This window comes from Lepisosteus platostomus, chromosome 27, assembly GCF_059453375.1.
Source record: "Lepisosteus platostomus isolate fLepPlt1 chromosome 27, fLepPlt1.hap1, whole genome shotgun sequence".
Taxonomy (NCBI): Eukaryota; Metazoa; Chordata; class Actinopteri; order Semionotiformes; family Lepisosteidae; genus Lepisosteus; species Lepisosteus platostomus.
Window position 1 is genome coordinate 4,205,472 of NC_142637.1, and position 14,946 is coordinate 4,220,417.

Here is a 14,946-nt window from a genome sequence, read left to right on the forward strand (position 1 = left end):
CCAGCGGTGGGGGGGGGGACTTATTAATCGTGCAAACCCCCATCATCCAATTGCACTGATGGATCATGAACAATCAGCTCATTTAGAGAGGTTTTTTTTTAGAATCTCACGTGAGTTTGATCGTTCGTGAAGAGTGTATACTTCTTGTGAAAGATTTTTGCGAAATAAAGTTGATTTGGATAGAATACAAAATCCGTATAAGTCTTTGCTTCCACCCCCCTCCCTCACAACGTGTGGCTGATTTTTCTGGCTTTTTAAATGGAAGTAAACGGCGGACCCGCCGATTCAGACACACAGACCCGTCAAGCCTCTGCAAACAAGCCGTGTTTCCCCGCATCGAAATTGCTTTTCTTCACCCGAGCCTTTGCCATACCTATAACACTCTTGTGCAGGGGTCTGGCGCGATTGCTTTGGAATACACAAGGGGGAAGAGTGTTTTAAACATAATAAAAATGTTTTCGTGGCGCCCCCAACTGCGGAATCGCACTACTTTCCGTCAAGAAAAAAATATAGATATGTTAAAAAAAACCTTTTATATGTGCATAAAGAAATGGCGAGATAGTAAACCGATTACATTACATTGTGCTATGAGCCCCCGAGAGCTCAGAGGGTCTTACGCCCCACTGCGGCGTGTTCGCAATGAAACATTACAATTTGTACCGAAAGTGAACAAGATCACAAGCTCAGGCATCCCTGCGCTACTCTGTACGACCGCGTGGCCTAATGGATAAGGCGTCTGACTTCGGATCAGAAGATTGAGGGTTCGAGTCCCTTCGTGGTCGGTTTTATCTGCCAAAACAGAAAATAAAGCATTATTCTTTTGCCAGCAGCCTCTATCACCCTGCAGCTCCCAGCTGGCAGCCCACTGAAGCTCAGCAGCTGTGAGCCCGGTCAGCACCTGGATAGGAGACCTCCTGGGAAAAACTAAGGTTGCTTCTGGAAGAGGTGTTAGTGGGGCCTGTAGGTAGTGCTCACCTTGCAGTGACGGGGACTCTATGCTGTAAAAGAGGCGCCGTCCTTCGGATGTCACGAAAACCGAGGTCCTGACACTCTGTCATTAAAAATCCCAGGGCGTTTTCTCAAAAAGAGTAGGGGTGTTAACCCCGGCGACCTGCCTAAATTTCCCCCTGGCCTTTACCAATCATGACCTCTTAATAATCCCCATCTCTGAACTGGCTTCACCCCTCTGCTCTCCTCCCCACTGAGAGCTGGTGTGTGGGGAGCGGACTGGCGCACTCTGGGTGCCGTCACAGCATCAAGCTTGGTGCTACACACTGGTGGTGGAGGGGATCTCCATTACCTGTTAAGCGCTTTGTGGAGTGTCCCGAAAAGCGCTATAGAAGTGTGAGGAATTATTATTATATTTTAAAAAGAACTATCCCCTGAAATCGATTTCACTACTTTAAACTGAAAGCCTAATTACTGTATGACGTGATTATCGCATGACGTACTCGAGACTGTCATTAAGAAATTATCGATTTGCTTTTGTAATAACGAAAAAATAAGTTTCTTTTAATTACGAGATAGTTCATTAACTATTTCCCTTGATGGCAGGAATGTGCTTCCCAAACCTCCAAATACATAACACCGTATGTTTTGAGTCAATCCACACTGTTATATTATCCCTTTTCATTTTGAAAATGATATATAACTCTTAATGATAAATTTTATTTATTTTCACCAATTTAGAATGTTTCCTACGTACTATTGTTATTATGACGTTTCTATTGTGACGTCACGTTGCCAAGGTAAATACAGATCGTAGTTTTTAAACCGCTGGGATTTATTTTCTCGGTAAACATGGACGATCCGGTAAGGCTTTTTATATCTTGCTTGCTTAATGTTTTGTAATAGTTGTAACTTCAATGGCCTGTTTATAAACAAACTACTAAAGAGATTGTAAATCACTGATAGTTTCTAAACTAAAATTTAAATAACGTAAAAACGTTGGTAAGACTAAACCATTCAGTAGTGACTCCACTTTTTTGTTCACTAAAATGTCACGTTTTATGCCTAAAAAATACATTGCAGCACCTTGTAAAGGCTAGATTACATATATATTTTACAGTAGCATTAAAACAGAAATAATACTGTCGACCCTGATTTGTATATGTACTGTAGAAAAGTAAAAGTTAAGTAAATAATAAAGTGTAGCTAAACGTGTGTGCAGTGAATTTAAGCACCTGGCCTGTAGGTTGCAGATCGACTGAAAACTTGGCTGCTACAGTCTGTGTATCACACAGACAGATAGTTGTACTGCTGTATCACACAGACATACTGTGTAACTGGATGTGTGTAGTGCTGTGAAGGACTGCCTGCTGACCAGGGATTCGTGCCGGTGACTTAAACAAACATTCAGAAACATTTGTTTATGTTCTTGAAGGGGGAAGACCCCAATTCTTTGAAGGACAACCTTGCCACACTGCCTGAGTGGAAACCAGCAGTGAGAGACCAGAGAAGGGACTTCAGAGATTGTTTTGATCAGAATGGGCAAAATCTTCTGGGGCCTTTCAACCAGGTGCAGTTTCTCAAAGAACGTATTCCAGACAGACATGATCCTTCCAGTGTGTTGGGTTTTTGCTCTTACAGTCCAACCCGTCACCATATTCTACCTAAAAACATTGCAGTTGCTGGTGGCCTTTCCTTTCAGAAAACACTTATTATTGTTTGGAGAGTCTGATCTGGGATTGCTTTGGATTGATTTTCAGGCGATGTTATCTTTTTGATAGTCAGTTTACAGTTACACATAGTTCCTTGGTGTCACTATGTCGTTAACATATCATATGTCACTAACAGTGTGATTTAATTTAATTAGGTGTCCGAAATGCAGGATACAGGTCTGAGCTCAGAGGCAGCTGGTACCTGGATCAAAGACTCAGGTACTGTGTAAGACCTTAATCAATCTTGTATTTTTGACAATAACACTGAAAACTGCACACAAATATTTTACTCCACATGTGTCCAGTACTACTGCAAAAAGCCCCACTCTACACACACTAAAGATCTCTTCCTAGCAGGGAATCTGTGTACCTTTCATGGAGAAGAAAGTAAATGCTGTTAACTCAACTTATCTGAAATGATGTAAAAGAGGCGTCCAGCCAGAATATAGTATGTTAAGTCTGCTAACAGACATGTTGGCAGAGGTTTTCCTATGCTATCCCCTAGCTAGAGTGGTTCATGTGATCTCTATTTCAATTCAATGCAGTTTTGAACTCATTCTATGCTGGTTTTGGGCCTTCTGCCTGATTGTAATTTTATATTGTTGCCCAAAGCTTTTTTCTTTAGTATGAAGTTGAATTAGCAGGACATGTCACTGGGAAGAAGATAATCTAGCCCAGAGTGGAGCTCAGTTATCCACTAGTGACCACAGGAGTTAGATTATTGAAATGGCCTTTTAACCTTTTAACCTTTCTTATTTCTAATAAGTCTGGTGGGCTGTAGAGATACGTAGCGTGTCACATTGCCTATGTTGAAGTGAAAGATTGGACACAAAATGATAAGGCAGGTAATCTAATTGTTTAAAGGAAGTCAGGTCCCTTCTTTTTCAGAAGACCAGCAAGCTTTGGTAATGGAAACCCATTGTGCCTTTGCAGGGTACCACTGGACTGAGAGTCCGGAGTTAGAGGTGGATGCGACATCAGTAACCCCACAAGACCAATCCCATGATGCACCTAGTACGAGCAGTACTAGTGAAGTGGGACACACAGGGACCAGTTCCCCTGCGAGTGAGATCACTCCAGCACAGGTGGGGATCTAAGCTTAGGCTGGATTGATGATTGATGGCGAGTTCTTAGGTGCTTTCTCGCTTTGCCAGCGCACTCATTCACGACACAAGCAGAAAACGTGAGTGATACTCCAGTGAAAACTGTCTGGTTTTTCATATTTTGCTGGGACTGGGATCGTCCGGGTTTGTCCTCTAGTATTTGGGCTTTGTTTGGAGACATAATTTCTATGTTTCCACACACTTAGACAAACAAGGAGGAAAACTACTGTTGGATCTCCAAAATAATATTCTTCTCCAAAACCTGCTGGTTTCCTTATCTCTTTCAGTTTGTCGAAACACCTAGTTTCCAGCATAAATACCCCGTCTCACAACAGACAGTTCACTCCAGACTGTCACTGCCAGGACTTCCATTAACAACAGTTGTGCTTAAGTCAGGACACCTATGATTAACTCTGATTAGCTTCTTCTTTCTTTCTCCGAATGCAAAATGAAGAAAAGCTACAGGAGGTAGAGACTATGCCATATCTTAGACTCCCACCTCTAACGTTACCCCATATTCTGTCACTGTAGGTCTTCCCTTATGGCGTGGTGTGTCACCAGGATGGGAATGGCGTGGCTCCGGATGTCCTGAGGAGCAGGCTGGAGGAGCTGATCTCCAGAGCCCTGCCAGACCTGGAGACTGAGGAGCCACTGGAGTCTAGAGTTCAGCCCGCTTGTCTCCAGCCCTTGGACAGCCAAGACCTCCTCGGCCTCACTCAGAGTGTAGGCAATGACAGCTCCTTCAGCTCCCAGGCACAGAGCAGGGAGACCTTCGTCATGGAGGGCACAGATGAAAGCATGTGTCCCTCTCTGGAGGAGGCCAGGAGGTATGCCATGACCCCTGGTGGCATGCACAGTCCTCCCTCCAGTGCCCTGGGGGATGTTAGTCTCCTTCAAGCTGCTGCACATCGCCTGGCTGATGTGAATCCCCTGGAAGAGTCTGCACATATTCTTCCATGCGGCCTCCCTGGGCTTTCAGTGATGATGAGGAAGGTCCCACCTTCTTCCTGCACCTACAGTGGTTCATCGTCTTCACCGGGACCTGCCATTACAAACAGGGTAATCTTCAGTCCCAGCGCAAATGAATGTAGTATCTTATACCTTTTCAATAACCTGTTATTTCAGCTTTGAATTCAGGGTTCTGCTATTTTTCCTCTGTGAGGCAGTGTGGCGCTTCTCTCTGTTTATGATCCAGATCGCTTGGATCTGTACAGCGTTCAGTTCAGTCGATCAGGCTGCCTTCTCTAGGCGCAGCAGTTTCAGAAACCAGTTCAAATTCAATTGAAGCAACCGTTCTTTTTACCAGGACCTGGCGGACACCGTTGTTTCTGGAGGCTTGAGCTCGGGCAGGCAGCTGGAGCTGATGGAGGAGGACCTGATGGCCGCCAGGCAGGCTCTGCAGCAGAATGCCCTGGTTGAGGAAGAAGTGAAACAGAAGAGGTACAGTTGTGAATAAATATTTGACAGCGCTAGCACACTGGATCAACATTCCTGGTCTGTTCCACAAATTCCTAATTGTCAGAAGGATCTGCAGAAGCAGGTCATCTCAACTCTAATTACCACACTATTAGCATCAAAGTCCACCAATGGTATAGCCAGCTTAGTCTTCTGTAGCTCCTATTGCTAGATACAGCCCACAATGCATGGGGTGGCACATTCCAACTGTGTGTCTTGATTTCTCAAAGTATTTCCGGCTGGGATTAAGGACGGGGGTGGGGAAAGTCATACATTGGAAGATCCCAGGGTGAAGGGAAGGGAGGAAGGAAGCAGAAAGGAGGACAGAAGCAGAGGTGGATAGAAGCAGATTGATTGCAGAGGAATGAAGACTTTTCTGATATTGTTAAGTAAGATGTATGAGGACTTTTTGCCAACTGCTCCTTCACCTTCTTGTAAGCTTCTTCAAAATGAGTGCCGGTAAGGGGACTCTGATAACCTGAGAGAGAGAATGAGAGTCTCTTTTACTTTACCTACAGTATCCCAGCTGCACAGGGCATGAGACAGCAGTCTAGTGCAGGGCACGCACATACAGACAATATAAAGACCCCATTAACCTAACCAGCGTGTTCTTGGAGATGAGGATAAATTGGTGCACTTGCCAAAAATCCACATGAACACATGGAGAACAAGCAAACAACACATACAGTAGAAGGTTTTCAATCCAGAACACAAGAACTGTATGGCTGCAGTGCTAACCACATCGTTGTGCTGCCTTCCTGTCATGTCCAGTGGTAAATCTGAACATGCAGAAAGAGCAGTTTTTTAAAACTAGCAAATAAAAGCTGGCATTTTATGAAGGCGATTTTCAGCACTTTAAGTATTATGTCATATGTTTCTATTTTCTAACAGGGCTCATAATACTCTTGGAATATGTTTTTCTGTTGCCAAAACTAAAACTAAAAGAAAACCCATTATCAGTCACTGTCAAATGCTGCTGGAGACTGCCACGCCCCACAGATATGTTAAAATAGCTTGTCACTCTTCCTTCAAAAGTGATAACAGAAAAAGGGTTCTTTCTGCAAAGCTTGTTTTTTTCCCTGCAGAATTTTAAATCATGTTGTAAATGTATAGACTATGCAGTCATATATAATTTCATTTCACACCAAACAGATCATCAATTGAATTGTTTGTTGACTGTTTCTCTAGCTGACAAAGTTATTGTTCCAAATAGGGGATTACACAAATTACCAGAAATAACTGAGCAGATTAGTCAATAATTAAAATAAATAATCATAATCCCTCAACTGTAAAGATTGATCATTGATCAGTGTCTCTCAGTCCCAAGTCAACACTTTCACTACACTAGCTAGATGTTTGATTAGTGTCCCTAGAGTTGTGAGACAAAGATCAATAGTCACTTCTACTCACTGTAACTGTATTTTAAACTATGTAATGTATTTGTATTACAGTATATAGTAATGTGGCCTCAAAATATCTGAAGGAGAAAAGTTCAAAAGTAATTTTCTCTTTAGTTTCCTTGCATCTGAAAAACAATATTCCCCAAAGTCTTCCTCTCTTTAGAGTGATGAGAAGAAGCCCCACAATTACATGCAGTAACTTGTACTCAACACTCCCATCTCTTTTAAGCTGATATAAATATATAGTGTGTATGTATATATGTAGATGTACTTTATAGTTTGAAACTGCCATTCACAGACTTAAAACTTCAAGTCAAGATCAGATACTGGCTTCAGCCAAGAGGAAGCTAGAGGAAGGGAAACAAGCTAGGGCTGCTCTGGAACAAGAAAAGTACAGCCGGCTGGAGAGTCTGGACAAGAGCAGACAGGAGACAGAGGTATTAGAGGGCATTTGGGCTCAGAAGGACAATGGGTCAGATAAAAATGTGCAAAACGCATTGTGCGGCAGTGGTACACTGGTGAGCACAAGTATAATGAGAACATTTCTCATACGTGTAAATATAGTTGTATATGTGTCTTCGGGTAAGTGTCCTTGGATGTTTGGAGTTAATTTTGTGTTAATAATTCAAAGAGTACTGGAACGACTCAATTTCATACTTCACATATATTCTGTGAAAATATATAGCATGTTTCTGTGAAAAGAGCAACTTGTTTAATATTTTGCGTTATGAAATACTGTTTAACAACCACAACCAAGCTCTTTATGCTCTTTAAGATCACATTTCTTCTTATTTTCTGTAAAATGAAGCTTGCTACAACAGAAAGTGCTTCAGTGTATAGTCGTTTTTCGATCCCAATTTGATTTTATTTTGCAACGCCTCTACTAAATTCAGCTTTTATTCTAAACACAGAATATGAAAATGCAAGAGCTGAGCTCCTGCCTGGAAGAGGAGAGCACCAGCAATTATGTCCTTAAAGAGGCTCTGAAAAGTGAAAAATCAAAATCTTACCCTCTGGACTCTGACAAGCAGTCGAACCAGGCTGAAATTGTGAATCTAGCTGCAGAACTAGAGAGCCAGAAAAGACACAATGCTGCTCTTCAGGAAGACAGGAAAAAGATGCTGGATGAAAACAAGGCCCACCTTGCTAAATTGGATGAGCTAAACCTCAGTCTGGAAAGGGAAAGCATGAGGATTTACAGTGTTGGCAGTACTCTGGAGTCTGAGAGGTCTAGATATCAGGCAGTGTTCTCTGAGCAGAAGAGGAATCAGCCTGACATCCAGCAACTCACAGCTGATCTGCAGAAGGAAAAAAAAAACAATAGTACTCTTCAAGAAGCACTGCAAATACTAGCCTCTGAACAACAGAGCTGCCTTCATAAAATCAAGCAGCTCACATTGATTCAAGAGGAAGAGATCACCAGCAATACCAAACTGCACATGGCTCTAGAAGTAGAGAGAACACGTTGCTATTCTCTGGTCTCTGAGTTAGAGGCACAGAAGAGAATTAACAGTGCTCTTCAGAAAGACATACACATGCTCCTCAGTGCACATCAGAGGAACACTGATACATTAAATGAGTTGAATTCCACTCTGGAAGATGAGAGCACCAGAAATTACAGCCTTCAGAAGGAACTGCAGGCTACAAGATCAGGTTGTGAGCTAAAGGGATCTGAGCACAAAATGAACCAGGGCAAGATTGAACAGCTAACTGCAGACCTGCAAAATGAGAGCAGAGCCAACAGCTCTCATGAAGATGTCCTGCAAAGACTTGCCTCAGAGCGTCTGAGTCTCATAGCTAAAATCGATCAGCTTGCTCTTACTGTGCAGGAGGAGCACACTTGCAACACTAGTCTCCACATGGCTCTGGAAGCTGAGAAAACAAAACACCACTCTCTTGTCTCAGAGCTCAAGAGGGATCAGTCTGAAATTGAAAGGCTAACAGCAAAGCTACAGGAGAAGGAAAGGACCAACATCACACTTCAGGAAAACATGCAGAAGCTTCACAATGAGCTGAAGAGGAAACATTTAATAATTAATGAGATGAATTTTAATATGGAAAACGAAAGCATTAGCAACTGCAGTCTCAGAAAGGCTCTGGATGATGAGAGCTCAAGATGCAAGGCATTGGTAATTGAGCAGAGGAAGTATCAGGCCCAGACTGAACAGCTATCTGCAGAGGTAGATGAACAGAAGAGAATTAACACTGCTCTTCAGGAAGACATGGAAAAGCTCCTCAGTACGCACCACAGGAACCTTGAGAAATTAAATGAGTTGAATTCCACTCTGGAAGATGAGAGCACCAGAAATTACAGCCTTCAGAAGGAACTGCAGGCTACAAGATCAGATTGTGAGCTAAAGGGATCTGAGCACAAAATGAACCAGGCCAAGATTGAACAGCTAACTGCAGACCTGCAGAATGAGAGCAGAGCCAACAAAGAAGTCCTACAAAGACTTGCTTTGGAGCGTCAGAGTCTCCTTGAGAAAATCAACAAACTTACTCAGACCCTGGAAGAAGAGGGGACTCGAACCGTCAACCTAGTCAAGGCAGTGAAAGCTGAACAATCAAAGTATCACAGTCTGGAGTCTGAGCACCAGATGAATGAGGCAAAAAACAAGCAGCTCTCTACTGAATTAGAGGAGGAGAAGTTAAAGACCAGGAACCTCAGGGGGGAGCTTGAAAGACTGTCTTTTGAGCAACAGATTAATTTTACTGAAATCGTCCAGCTCAATGCAGCTCTATGGGAGAAGAGCATCAGTTATACTAGACTCAACGAGGCTCTTGAAGCTGAGCAATCCCGATGCGGTTTGCTGCTCTCAGAACAGAGCGACAAACAAGCTGAGATTGAACATCTTACTGCTGAACTACAGGACAAGAGCAGCAAAGAGAGCTCCTTGCAGGACCACGTACAACAGCTGACCACTGAGATGCAAAACAACTTCAATAAAATAGAACAACTCGGTCAACTTTTAGAAGAAGAGCGCACTAAGAACGGAAGTCTTTTAAAGACCCTAGAGGCCCAGAGATCACAATACCAGACTCTGGTCTCTCAGGAAAAGAGGAATCAGGCAGAGTTTAACCGGCTGGCTGATTCACTAGAACGTGAGACTGCAGACAATGTAACCCTCCTGGAGGAACAGCAGAGTAAAACTGCTGAAATTTCCAAGCTCAGTGCAATGCTAGAAGAGAAGAGCTCTAGCTATACCAGACTCTGTGAGGTTCTGGAAGCTGAACGCAGCCAAAGGCAGATGTTGCTTTCAGAAAAGGCAGCCAAGCAACTTGAAATTGAAGAACTTACTGCTGAACTACAGAAGATGAAAAATAATGACAAATCCTTGCAGGACCATTTACAACACCTGATTGATGAGCAAAAAAACAGCATTCATAAAATCGAGCAGCTAAGCAACGCCCTGGAAGTAGAGAAGTCCAACAGCAATAGACTGTTCAAGTCTCTGGAAGCTGAAAAATCACAATGCGAGTTTCTAGTCTTCGATCTGGAGAGAAAGCAGGCTGAACTCAACCATCTTTGTACGGCTCTGGAAAAAGAGAAAAACATTAATAGTGATAACCAGGAAGCTTTGCAGAATTTCTCTTCTGCACAGGAGTGCTATCTAGCCAAAATTGAGGAAATTGCTTTGAGTCTAGAAGAACAGAGTACGGACAACACCAGACTCCGAAGAGCTCTGGAGCAAGAGAGGTCACGCTGTCAGGCTCTTGAGTCAGAAAAGAAGATGAAACAGGCTGAGATCGACAGTCTCTCTATCGCATTACAAGAAGATAAATCACAAGCTGTCACTACCTGTGGGGGTCTGGAGAGTGAGAGATCAAAGTGTCAAGTCATGCTCACAGAGCTTCAAAGTATGCTTTCAGAGATCCAAGAGTTAACTGCTGCCATTGCTGAACAGAGAGGTGTGCAGAACAACCAACACCAAGACCTGAAAGATCAAGTGTCTAATCAGCAGTCCAAGCAAACAGAGCCAGTTGTAACTTTAGAAGAAAACAAGCCTGACAGTATTAATCTCTTGGACGATGTGGTAACTGAACAGTCTGGTTGTGATCAGCACGAGGCTCTCTGCTCTGAACTGAAGGCCAAAGAGGATGAAATCCAGAAAATGTCTGTTGAATTACAAGAGGCAAAATCAAAGAGTCAGGCCTTGGAGACCCAAAACAACATGTTGGCCACTGAACTGGAATGGGAAAGGTTGTTTAATAGCAGCCTCTGTGGAGAGTTTCGCAACCTTGTCTCTGAGCAGCAGGAGAAGCCACCTGAGTTAAAAGAGTCAGTTGTAGTTGTGGAGGCAGCCAGTACTACTCTTGCCCATGTTTGTAAGGGGCAGAGCAAAGAGAATGTATCTTGCCAGAGTCCTGTTGCAAAGGATAGCAATACCCTGCCATTGCTATCAGGGGTCAGCGCCCTTATACAGGTCCTGAGCCGGGCAGACGAATTTGGCCAGCAGGTTCAGCAGGCAACAGTGAAGAGGTGGCAGGAGATAGTGCATCAGCACAAGACCTTCATAGAGTGGCTGCTGTCCAAAATGAGCAGGGAAAGGCACCGCAGAGGGAAGCCGGAGGTTTTGGTGGAAGAGATCCAGCAAAGAGTTTCTGTGGACCCCAGGATAAAGCTCTGCTTTGATTTAGACAACCTGCAGGGCGAGGCAAAGAATCAAGACCCCTGCTTGCAGAAGAATAGGGAGGAGACCGCTGCAGCACAGTGGGCCAAAGTAAAACAACTCCAGATTGAGGCTGAAGAGCAGAGTTCCTGTCTAGAAAAGGAAAAAAGGGAGCAAGGGGCCAGACTGAGTGCTGAGGTCCTGCCGGAGAGGGAGAAGAGTAGAGAGGAGTACAAACAACAGGTAAGGCAGCAGCAAACGTCTGACTGACATTTCACTGTTGTCTAGTCATTTTGTAATCCTTTCAGGTGTCAATGGCTCAGGCTTTATTTTAAAGCTGCAGTTTGAGCATCCCTAGTATGCCACATTTTCTCAAACTAGTGTAATAGTGTCCCATTTTTTCTTGGAGATGGCGTGTAAGACAGCATTTTGGAAGACTGTGTAAAATATTTTAAAAAAAGACAATGTACAAGATATTCTCAAAGACAATTTTTCACAAAATTTGTACCACGGTTTAAAAACTCATTCAAGAAACCTACACACTGTGGAAGTTTTGCAACTCTGTGATTCTGTGAATATGAGTTGTGAGGTTTTCAAATGTTTTCTTCAGGTGGAGGGACTCTTCCTTTCCCTTAAGAAGGAGAAGCAGGAATATGCCCGGCAGACAGGAGAACTATCCAAGCTGCAGGACTACCTGCAATCCTTCAGGAAGAAGGAGAAAGAGAGGGAGGAATCGCTGATCATGGAACTGGCAGAGAGGGACAAGAGTGTGGAAAAATATCAGGTGAAACTTTACAGCTGATACAGATTTGTCTGCAAGAGTTGATGTAAAGCCTCACCACCTGCTGACACACAGTTGTGCTCTCTTCTCCTTGTTTCACTGTTGGCCCTGAAGTAGTGCTCTGGAGTGACATTCTTAGTGTCTTTCAGGATTTGAAATAGTTAGCACGTTCTTTTGTGTGCTCCACTGTTCGAACCTACAGAGAGAGCTATGGTTTGAAGTTTCTATGGCCTTCTAACCTAATCTTGTCAAATGTCACAAGCTGGGTGAAGCAGTGCCTGGTCAGGTTACTGTCAGGTTACAGTGGTGGTAGTGAACCAGTAGATGGTGCCCTTCTCTGGACCAGAATTTTCAAATTCCATTCCCATGAACACGGGATAGGGGACACTGTGCTGTAGCTGGCATCATTCTTTGAAAGAAATCTTAAACCAAAGTCTTGCCTGACTCCACGATCATGAAAGATCCTGTGACAGGTTGTGTAAGACCAGTGTGTTGACTAGAGTGTCCGGGAGACATTCCACTCTGGTATTTTCTGACCTTCCTCAAATTCCACCTTAATTCAGGGGATTAAATACATCCTCACCTGATCTGCTGTACAGAGGGGCAGTTGGTATCTAACAGGTGCTGCACATCCGTGGGGGGTGAAGTGGGTTCATGGGAAGTGCTCTGGGAAAAAAAGCAGTATATAGATGTAATTAATTATTATAAGGAATCAATGCTGTAGTTTAACGTTTCTGTCTAAACAGTTCTGACAGAGGATTAAGTAGGAGACTTCTATTGCTTAAGTGTCTGTGTAAATGTACTGTGTACAGCTTTGATTACAGATAAGGAGCCTCAGTATAAAAGACTGTAGTACTGAGTATTGAGTCAGGTAATAAGCAGATACTGTATATAATGATCGGAGACTTGCCACAACACACATACTAGATTAAGTAACTTTAGTGGGACTAATAGGAAAACACTCAAATCTAGATGGGACAGCATCCTACCTGTATTCCCAGACTGAAGGATTCATGATTGATCTCTACATGGTATGCTCTTTCCTTTCCCCTCATGCACAGAAGAGGCAGAAGCTGCTGTTCCTATCTTGGCTGCGGGCCGAGAGCTCGAGGACGTCCCTGAGCTACCAGAAGAAGTTCATTGGGCTGCAGCTGAGCCGTCGCTGGAGCCAGGAGAGGGCCCTGGGCCCGTTCGGCCCTCAGCCGGCCCACACTTCCGGCACCCAGCTCAGCGCCCCGCCGCGGGCGAGCCCCCGGCACAGATTCAGAACCGCGGCCTTCGTGGTCATTGCCATCACACGGTACGCATGCTCATGGGCGGAAGGACAAGGCCCCTCTGCAAGGAAGGTCGTCTTTAGATGTGTTGCAATGGCGGTATTCCATACAATGGGTACAAGCCAAAGCACTCAACTTCTCTTCCACTCTTCCAGCTTTTTCAGTTGCACATGGAACATGGAGTTGCACACAATTGGTGTTAGAAATGAGTGTGTCCCATCCACATACTGGTCAACGTGTAAACCCCCTCCAATCACAACTGAGCCACAGAATGGTCCAAATGGAGGAGCTCACACCTTCCTAATGCCTTAATGTCATGCATTAAGTGAGGGCAAAAAAGCTGGTCTTTCAGAAAACTGACAGTCACGCAGGCTCAGACATTACAAATAGAACAATTCGACCCTTTTAGGGAAGCTCTGCTTAATATGAATGCTCACTGCGAGATTCTTATATGCTTTGAGCTTTTTATGAATATGGCAGAATCTATCCCTACAGATCTTCTTGATTTCTCATCTACAGGATGAAGTGGCTGGCAGGAAGATGGCTGACTGTGACCCAAGTCCGACGTCCTTTTTCTGCAATACAAGACTTGGAATTCCAGTCAGGTAAATATATATTCCAGCTACAGTCTCCTTGCATACACCATAATTAGCGTTAATCTGCCATTTTCTCTTATAAAGTCCTGGGTAAGCACGAGTGAGGTTCTGTAAAGCCTCTATGAAAAACAATACATCTTATTCTTGTGATTCACTTATTATTTAACTGTTGTTTGAACAAAATATTATTGACATTCTTTCTATGTCTAAACTAGACAGCATCATGTACCCTTTACTTTAACTTGAACGCACCCAGTGGAACACCAGCATAGCTTAATCAAGCCATGGTTGCACATAATTACACTTGTTAAGGGAACATGTTTCTAAGCAAAGCTGGATTTTTCTCACTTTACAGACCCAGTCTCAAGCATTCTTCGGGAATATCAGCCTGACCTCCCCCTGGAAAAGGATGCTCTCATTGCAGATGCAAACGCCCTGACAGCTAAACAGCAACCCTTCTTCCTCAACTAGCTGTAAAGACAAAAAAAGAATGGAAAACAGTTACCTAGTTTGTTTTGAATAGTGTGCTTTTGGTCATTTGGAGTTACAGCTAAAACGTGTTTGTGTTAAGAGCCTTATTTTTTGCCTGCTGTTGTATGAACCCCTTTGTTAAATTGCTTAGGTTTGCTAATCAAGTCCTTGTTGTGACCTCAATAAGCTCTGGCATAAAACAACGTGATAAAAACTGTTCTTCGGCTCTTAAAGGTGCCCTTGACATTCTGCTGATGCAATAAGATGCCGCAGTTAAGAACTAACCTGCTTTTCTAACAATATTGTGTCAAAGTTATTGTATTAATTTCTACATTACTCTGCTGATGTATCTTGACACTTATTCCTCTGTATCAGAGAACAATAAAACAGATTAACCTCAATAAAATATTTTTTATGCAAATGACTGCTTTCTTTTGTGCTAATAAATGAGGTTGTTGTATATTACTGGGCCACTTTGCATGGCAATACTGTGCTCTCTTTTCACTATATGTGCAGGAGCTGGCTGGTACAGACAGGGTATTTGGATGATTGTGCTGTACCAATGTTTCCATAACTCCTGTGCTTTGGTAACCGTG

At 43.4% G+C, this 14,946-nt stretch overlaps 1 protein-coding gene and 1 non-coding gene across 2 annotated transcripts; both read left to right on the forward strand.

Moving 5' to 3' along the window:
• The first annotated feature begins 709 nt into the window (after positions 1–709).
• On the forward strand, positions 710–782 carry trnar-ucg (transfer RNA arginine (anticodon UCG)). The gene has a single exon. It is a non-coding gene; the product is annotated as a tRNA-Arg (tRNA).
• Positions 783–1,779: 997 nt separating this feature from the next.
• LOC148639050 (uncharacterized) lies at positions 1,780–14,771 on the forward strand. The gene is made up of 12 exons (XM_088622117.1): positions 1,780–1,812; positions 2,384–2,518; positions 2,816–2,879; positions 3,594–3,745; positions 4,295–4,822; positions 5,070–5,203; positions 6,917–7,055; positions 7,530–11,471; positions 11,839–12,012; positions 13,071–13,309; positions 13,803–13,888; positions 14,235–14,771. Exons 1-12 carry the CDS (start codon positions 1,801–1,803, stop codon positions 14,348–14,350), a joined length of 5,721 nt encoding a protein of 1,906 aa, XP_088478243.1. The 5' UTR covers positions 1,780–1,800; the 3' UTR covers positions 14,351–14,771.
• Positions 14,772–14,946: the final 175 nt, after the last annotated feature.